The sequence below is a fragment of the Pseudorasbora parva genome, chromosome 12, assembly GCF_024679245.1.
Source record: "Pseudorasbora parva isolate DD20220531a chromosome 12, ASM2467924v1, whole genome shotgun sequence".
In the NCBI taxonomy this organism is placed as follows: Eukaryota; Metazoa; Chordata; class Actinopteri; order Cypriniformes; family Gobionidae; genus Pseudorasbora; species Pseudorasbora parva.
Genome location: NC_090183.1, coordinates 210,001 through 220,000, shown reverse-complemented (window position 1 = coordinate 220,000; position 10,000 = coordinate 210,001). Strand labels below are relative to the sequence as shown.

Here is a 10,000-nt window from a genome sequence, read left to right as displayed (position 1 = left end):
ATCCTCCACAGTCAGATTAATCTCCTGCCGTATGGGAGAGAAATGTAGCCGCTCGTTGATCTGCCGTGTGTGTGTCTTTAATGCTGAGGCTCCTCGTGTGTTTGCAGTTTAAATATAATGATGCATTTAAAAGTTAATGGCCAAACGTGTCATTACACAAGTGCTCACTGCTGCTCAGGTGAGATATAATGTGGACAACACTCACATCCGCCATGTTTGTAGTTTTTCACACTTTTTATCTGCGTTTGTAGTTCTAATTGAATCCTCGTCCAACTCGCAATGGGTTGTGGGTAATATGAGCCGTTAGAGTGTGTGTCGATCCGCACTTCGGATTCGGACCGGAAATAATAAACCATCCGGGTATCTTTGGAATACTCTTTTCAACACACTACGATTTGAGACGTACTAATTCTTATTTAGAATACTATTTAGTGTGGATAGTATGCGAAATGGGACGCAGGGATACATTTATATGAGGAAGTTTAATTATTAATTGGAAGTATTATGTGTAATACGGTCTCTCTGCTGCTGTGTGAGCTGCTGTGTGTGTATGGTTAAGCTTGTGTGTGTTTCGTCTCAGGCTGTTCGCTGCTACGAGTCTCTCATCCAGAAGGCTGAAGGGAAGGTGGATCCTGAGTTCTTCTGCCAGCTGGGGCACTTCAACCTCCTACTGGAGGAGTATCCTAAAGGTGCACTCACTGACACACACTGGCACACTCGCTGGCACACACTCTCACTGGCACACTCAATGGCACACTCACTGACACACATTGACACACCCACTGATACTCACTGGCACACTCACTGACACACACTGAATCACCGACACACTCACTGACACACACTGAATCACCGACACACTCACTGGCACACACACTGACACTCACTGGCACACCCACTGACACACCCACTGACACACCCACTGACACACCCACTGACACACCCACTGACACACCCACTGACACACTCACTGACACACTAACTGACACACAGTCACTGAGACACTCACTGGGACTCACTGACACTCACTGACACACTGGCACGCTCATTGACACACTCACTGGGACTCACTGACACACTCACTGCGACTCACTGACACACTGGCACTCTCATTGGCACTCACTGACACACTCACCACACTGGCAGACTCACTGGCAGACTCACTGGCAGACTCACTGGCAGACTCACTGGCAGACTCACTAGGACTCACTGACGCACTCACTGGCACACTCACTGGGACTCACTGGCACACTCACTGGGACTCACTGGCACACTCACTGGGACTCACTGGCACACTCACTGGGACTCACTGGCACACTCACTGGCAGACTCACTGGGACTCACTGGGACTCACTGGGACTCACTGGGACTCACTGACGCACTCACTGGCACACTCACTGGGACTCACTGGCAGACTCACTGGCAGACTCACTGGGACTCACTGACGCACTCACTGGCGGACTCACTGACGCACTCACTGGCAGACTCACTGGGATTCACTGGCACACTCACTGGGACTCACTGGCAGACTCACTGGCAGACTCACTGGGACTCACTGACGCACTCACTGGCAGACTCACTGGGACTCACTGGCACACTCACTGGGACTCACTGACGCACTCACTGGGACTCACTGGCACACTCACTGGGACTCACTGACGCACTCACTGGCACACTCACTGGGACTCACTGGCGCACTCACTGGGACTCACTGACGCACTCACTGGCACACTCACTGGGACTCACTGGCGCACTCACTGGCACACTCACTTGGACTCACTGGCGCACTCACTGGCACACTCACTGACACACTGGCACGCTCATTGACACACTCACTGGGACTCACTGACACACTCACTGCGACTCACTGACACACTGGCACTCTCATTGGCACTCACTGACACACTCACCACACTGGCACACTCACTGGCAGACTCACTGGCAGACTCACTGGGACTCACTGACGCACTCACTGGCAGACTCACTGGGACTCACTGGGACTCACTGGCACACTCACTGGGACTCACTGGCAGACTCACTGGGACTCACTGACGCACTCACTGGCAGACTCACTGGGACTCACTGGGACTCACTGGGACTCACTGACGCACTCACTGGCACACTCACTGGGACTCACTGGCAGACTCACTGGGACTCACTGACGCACTCACTGGCACACTCACTGGGACTCACTGGCAGACTCACTGGCAGACTCACTGGCAGACTCACTGGCAGACTCACTGGCAGACTCACTGGCAGACTCACTGGCAGACTCACTGGGACTCACTGACGCACTCACTGGCAGACTCACTGGGACTCACTGACGCACTCACTGGCACACTCACTGGGACTCACTGGCGCACTCACTGGGACTCACTGGCGCACTCACTGGGACTCACTGACGCACTCACTGGCACACTCACTGGGACTCACTGGCGCACTCACTGGCACACTCACTGGGACTCACTGACGCACTCACTGGCACACTCACTGGGACTCACTGACGCACTCACTGGCACACTCACTGGGACTCACTGGCACACTCACTGGGACTCACTGACGCACTCACTGGCACACTCACTGGGACTCTCTGGCACACTCACTGGGACTCTCTGGCACACTCACTGACTCACTGGCGCACTCACTGGCGCGCTCACTGGCACGCTCACTGGCACACTCATTGGGACTCACTGGCGCACTGACTGTCACACTCATTGGCACCCTCACTGGCACACTCACTGACAAACACACTGGCACACAGTCACTGGCACACAGTCACTGGCACACAGTCACTGGCACACAGTCACTGGCACACAGTCACTGACACACAGTCACTGACACACAGTCACTGACACACTCATTGGGACTCACTGGGACTCACTGACACACTCACTGGCACTCACTGGCACTCACTGACACACTCACTGACACACTCACTGACACACTCACTGGCACACTCACTGGCACACTCACTGGCACACTCATTGGGACTCACTGGCGCACTGACTGTCACACTCATTGGCACTCACTGACAAACACACTGGCACTCACTGGCACACTTACTGACACACTGGCACACTCACTGACACACTCACTGACACACTCACTGGCACACACACTGGCACACTCACTGACACACTCACTGACACACAGTCACTGACACAGTCACTGACACACTCATTGGGACTCACTGACACACTGGCACGCTCATTGACACTCACTGACACACTCACTGACACACTCACTGACACACTCACTGACACACTCACTGGCACACTCACTGGCACACTCACTGGCACACTCACTGGCACACTCACTGGCACACTCACTGGCACACTCACTGACACTCAATGACACACTCACCGACACACCTCACTGGCACACACTGACACACTCACTGACACACTCACTGACACACTCACTGACACACTCACTGACACACTGGCACGCTCATTGACACACTCACTGACACACTCACTGACACACTCACTGACACACTCACTGGCACACTCACTGGCACACTCACTGGCACACTCACTGACACACTCACTGACACACTCACTGACACACTCACTGACACTCAATGACACACTCACCGACACACCTCACTGGCACACACTGACACACTCACTGACACACTCAATGACACTCAATGACACACTCACCGACACACCTCACTGGCACACTCACTGGCACACTCACTGGCACACTCACTGGCACACTCACTGGCACACTCACTGGCACACTCACTGGCACACACTGACACACTCACTGCGACTCACTGACACACTCAATGACACACTCACCACACTGGCACTCACTGACACACTCACTGGGACTCACTGGCGCACTCACTGGCGCACTCACTGGCGCACTCACTGGCACACTCACTGGCGCACTCACTGGCGCACTCACTGGCACACTCACTGGGACTCTCTGGCCCACTCACTGGCGCACTCACTGGCCCACTCACTGGCCCACTCACTGGCCCACTCACTGGCGCACTCACTGGCGCACTCACTGGCGCACTCACTGGCGCACTCACTGGCGCACTCACTGGCGCACTCACTGGCGCACTCACTGGCACACTCACTGGGACTCTGGCACACTCACTGGCGCACTCACTGGCGCACTCACTGGCGCACTCACTGGCACACTCACTGGCACACTCACTGGGACTCTGGCACACTCACTGGCGCACTCACTGGCGCACTCACTGGCGCACTCACTGGCGCACTCACTGGCCCACTCACTGGCCCACTCACTGGCACACTCACTGGCGCACTCACTGGCACACTCACTGGGACTCTCTGGCACACACACTGACTCACTGGCGCACTCACTGGCACCCTCACTGGGACTCACTGGCGCACTCACTGACACACTCACTGACTCACTGGCACCCTCACTGGCACCGTCACTGGCAGGCACCCTCACTGACTCCCACTCCCATCCCGCTCCTGTTTAAATTGACTCCCGCTCCTGTACCGCTCCCATATATTTTTTTCTTCAATTAGTGTTTAATACATAGCATTTGATTTAATCTGCTCTCCATCCTGTTTTAGACCAGCTGCTGAGCCCCTGTTTCTAGATTTTCTCCAGAAAATGGAAGACAGTAAATAAAAGAAAAACAGTACATAGTTCACACCATGTCTACAATAGTTTAATAAATCCAAACAGCACATAAAGCTGCATTTTACTCATTTATTGTTGAGTAAACAATACATTTATAGTTTACATTTACAGTTTTAGTTATAGTTCTTAGAGCACTGCTCTTTGAATTCTGGCAGGAAGCCTTGATAAAAACTTTTGAGTGTGCGTCCTTATATGACGTACACAGCGCGCGCCTTCACCACTGAAGAGCGCGCACAGCGCTCACATGCACCAAGCTATAATGTTGACAAGAGAGGAAAATACATTTTTCTGAAGTATAAACTTTTTATTTCGTAAGAAGTTATGAAGATAATGTTGGCATAATGACACTGTCCTAAACCTACCTTCAACTGCGCCTGACATTAGAATTTATTTTTTTCTGAGATGATTATTTCACTTTACAACAAATAAATAGCTTTTATAAAACCGTATAAGTCCCATAGACAGTAAGATAAGTCCTGGTGGCCGTTGAGAGTTGCTATGGCATCTGTAAACAAATTCCAGCTGCTGGAGAGGATCGCGTCGACATCTGATGCGGTAGACAAACTGAAAGCTTTATATTCGAATACATTGCTTGATATTTGATATCCGTTCAAATTAGTTTTTTTTCTCCAAAAATGACAGCCCTAGTACGTTAGGTGTATTAAAAGGAAACTACAAAATGTTGCATTTACTTTTTTTTCCGTCTTTGCTATTGGTTGATTCCCGCTCCCGTCTGCTCCCGTTAACCATTTATCCTGTACCGTCCAAATCCCGTGATTAATAGCAAAGATGACTCCCATCCTGCAGGAATCCCACGGGAATCCCGTGACCCGTGGGATTCCCGGAAAAATGTCAGCCTCTAAGTCCCAGTGAGTGTGTCAGTGAGTCCCAGTGAGTGTGTCAATGAGCGTGCCAGTGTGTCAGTGAGTCCCAATGAGTGTGTCAGTGTGTTTGTCAGTGAGGGTGCCAGTGAGGGTGCCAGTGAGGGTGCCAGTAAGGGTGCCAGTGAGGGTGCCAGTGAGGGTGCCAGTGAGGGTGCCGGTGAGGGTGTCAGTGAGTGTGCCAGTGTGTTTGTCAGTGAGTGTGCCAGTGTGTTTGTCAGTGAGGGTGCCAGTGTGTTTGTCAGTGAGGGTGCCAGTAAGTGCCAGTGTGTTTGTCAGTGAGTGTGCCAGTGTGTTTGTCAGTGAGGGTGCCAGTAAGTGCCAGTGTGTTTGTCAGTGAGGGTGCCTGCCAGTGAGGGTGCCTGCCAGTGAGTGCGCCAGTGAGTGCGCCAGTGAGTGCGCCAGTGAGTCCCAGTGAGGGTGCCACTCACTGACACACACACTGGCGCACTCACTGGCGCACTCACTGGCGCACTCACTGGCGCACTCACTGGCGCACTCACTGGCGCACTCACTGGCGCACTCACTGGCGCACTCACTGGCGCACTCACTGGCGCACTCACTGGCATACTCACTGGGACTCTGGCACACTCACTGGTGCACTCACTGGCACACTCACTGGGACTCTCTGGCACACACACTGGCACACTCACTGGCACACTCATTGGGACTCTGGCACACTCACTGACTCACTGGCGCACTCACTGGCACCCTCACTGGGACTCTGGCACACACACTGACTCACTGACACACTCACTGGCACACACACTGACTCACTGACACACTCACTGGCACACTCACTGGCACACTCACTGGCACACTCACTGGCACACTCACTGGCACACTCACTGACACTCACTGACACACTCACTGACACACTCACTGACAAACACACTTGCACACTCACTGACACACTCACTGACAAACACACTTGCACTCACTGGCACACTCACTGACAAACACACTGGCACACTCACTGACACACTCTATGGCACACTCATTGGCACTCACTGGCACCCTCACTGACACACTCACTGACACTCACTGGCACACTCTCTGACACACTCACTGGCACACTCACTGACACACTCACTGGCACACTCACTGACAAACACACTGGCACACTCACTGACACACTCTATGGCACACTCATTGGGACTCACTGGCGCACTGACTGTCACACTCATTGGCACTCACTGGCACACTCACTGACAAACACACTGGCACTTACTGGCACCCTCACTGACAAACACACTGGCACTCACTGGCGCACTCACTGACAAACACACTGGCACTCACTGGCGCACTCACTGACAAACACACTGGCACTTACTGGCACCCTCACTGACAAACACACTGGCACACTCACTGGCACACTCACTGGCACACTCACTGACACCCTCACTGGCACCCTCACTGACAAACACACTGGCACACTCACTGGCGCACTCACTGACAAACACACTGGCACACTCACTGGCGCACTCACTGACAAACACACTGACAAACACACTGGCACTTACTGGCACCCTCACTGACAAACACACTGGCACACTCACTGGCACACTCTATGGCACACTCATTGGGACTCACTGGCACACTCTCTGACACACTCACTGACAAACACACTTGCACTCACTGGCGCACTCACTGGCACACTCACTGACAAACTCACTGACAAACACACTGGCACACTCACTGACACACTCTATGGCACACTCATTGGCACTCACTGGCACACTCACTGACAAACACACTGGCACTTACTGGCACCCTCACTGACAAACACACTGGCACACTCACTGGCGCACTCACTGGCGCACTCACTGACAAACACACTGGCACTTACTGGCACCCTCACTGACAAACACACTGGCACACTCACTGACAAACACACTGGCACACTCACTGACACCCTCACTGGCACCCTCACTGGCACGCTCACTGACACGCTCACTGACAAACACACTGGCACACTCACTGACAAACACACTGGCACCCTCACTGACAAACACACTGGCACACTCACTGACAAACACACTGGCACACTCACTGACAAACACACTGGCACACTCACTGACACCCTCACTGGCACGCTCACTGACACGCTCACTGACAAACACACTGGCACACTCACTGACAAACACACTGGCACCCTCACTGGCACGCTCACTGACACGCTCACTGACAAACACACTGGCACACTCTCTGGCACGCTCACTGGCACACTCACTGGCACACTCACTGACACACTCACTGACAAACACACTGGCACTTACTGGCACCCTCACTGACACTCACTGGCACGCTCACTGACACTCACTGGCACGCTCACTGACACGCTCACTGACAAACACACTGGCACCCTCACTGGCACGCTCACTGGCACGCTCACTGACACGCTCACTGACACGCTCACTGACAAACACACTGGCACACTCTCTGGCACGCTCACTGACAAACACACTGGCACGCTCACTGGCACACTCACTGGCACACTCACTGGCACACTCACTGGCACACTCACTGACACACTCACTGACAAACACACTGGCACACTCACTGGCACACTCACTGGCACACTCACTGGCACACTCACTGACACGCTCACTGACAAACACACTGGCACGCTCACTGGCACACTCACTGGCACACTCACTGACAAACACACTGGCACACTCACTGGCACACTCACTGGCACACTCACTGACACACTCACTGACAAACACACTGGCACTTACTGGCACCCTCACTGACACTCACTGGCACGCTCACTGACACGCTCACTGACAAACACACTGGCACTCACTGGCACGCTCACTGACACGCTCGCTGGCATACTCACTGGCACACTCTCTGGCACGCTCACTGACAAACACACTGGCACGCTCACTGGCACACTCACTGGCACACTCACTGACAAACACACTGGCACGCTCACTGGCGCACTCACTGACAAACACACTGACAAACACACTGGCACACTCACTGACAAACACACTGGCACACTCACTGGCACACTCACTGGCACACTCACTGACACACTCACTGACACACTCACTGACAAACACACTGACAAACACACTGGCACTCACTGGCACACTCACTGACAAACACACTGGCACACTCACTGGCACACTCACTGACACACTCACTGACACACTCACTGACAAACACACTGGCACTCACTGGCGCACACACAGACGAGCGGCTCGTAACACTCGTGTGTCTTTGTTGCAGCGTTATCGGCGTACCAGCGGTACTACAGTTTACAATCAGACTACTGGAAGGTGAGCAGCCGCAATAATCATACATTAGGTGTGTGTGTGTGTCTATCTGAGAGTGTGTGTTGATTGACAGCTGTAGTGAACTCTGTGGTTCTCAGTGTCACTGATGCAGGATTTGTGATTATTAGTGTTGAACTGAATGCACACATTCGTCTCCTCTAGAACGCTGCCTTCCTGTACGGCCTCGGGATGGTTTACTTCCATTACAACGCATTTCAGTGGTGAGTATCTCCACACCGGGACCTCGAGTGTGTGAGTGTGTGTTCCTTGTTGGCAATACTTGTGAGGACACAAATTGACATTTTGGACGCTCATGTGACGTGAATGATGCACAGGCGTACTGTTTCCATGGCAATATTGAGCTAGTTGTTCGCATCTTAAGCCACAGGTGATGACGGGTTTTCCTGCCGCCAGTGTATTTTGTGTTGTTGAGCTTGTCATTGGTTTTGTGTGTTATGCAGCTCCATGTTGACATGACGTAAGGCTGTGTGTTGAGTTCCTCATGTCTGTGTTTGCTCTCAGGGCGATCAAGGCGTTTCAGGAGGTTCTGTACATCGAGCCCGGCTTCCCTCGAGCCAAAGAGATCCATCTGCGCCTCGGCCTGATGTTCAAAGTCAACACAGACTACGAGTCCAGCTTAAAGGTACGCGCGATCACACGCTACACAAACACACTACTGTACGCGCGGTCACACGCTACACAAACACACTACTGTACGCGCGGTCACACGCTACACAAACACACTACTGTACGCGCGGTCACACGCTACACAAACACACTACTGTACGCGCGGTCACACGCTACACAAACACACTACTGTACGCGCGGTCACACGCTACACAAACGCACTACTGTACGCGCGGTCACACGCTACACAAACACACTACTGTACGCGCGGTCACGCTACACAAACACACTACTGTACGCGCGATCACACGCTACACAAACACTACTGTACGCGCGGTCACACGCTACACAAACACACTACTGTACGCGCGGTCACACGCTACACAAACACACTACTGTACGCGCGGTCACACGCTACACAAACACACTACTGTACGCGCGGTCACACGCTACACAAACACACTACTGTACGCGCGGTCACACGCTACACAAACACACTACTGTACGCGCGGTCACACGCTACACAAACACACTACTGTACGCGCGGTCACACGCTACACAAACACACTA

General features: G+C 53.0%; 1 protein-coding gene across 3 annotated transcripts in view; it reads left to right on the top strand.

Annotated features, from left to right (window-relative positions):
• Positions 1-10,000, top strand: part of kdm6al (lysine (K)-specific demethylase 6A, like) — a 62,968-nt gene that overhangs the window by 5,324 nt on the left and 47,644 nt on the right. For all 3 annotated transcript variants that reach the window (XM_067458626.1, XM_067458627.1, XM_067458625.1), the window contains exons 3-6: positions 581-689; positions 8,757-8,806; positions 8,966-9,024; positions 9,326-9,446. In XM_067458626.1, coding sequence (XP_067314727.1) covers positions 581-689; positions 8,757-8,806; positions 8,966-9,024; positions 9,326-9,446 — 339 coding nt within the window. The remainder of the gene's footprint in view (positions 1-580; positions 690-8,756; positions 8,807-8,965; positions 9,025-9,325; positions 9,447-10,000) is intronic.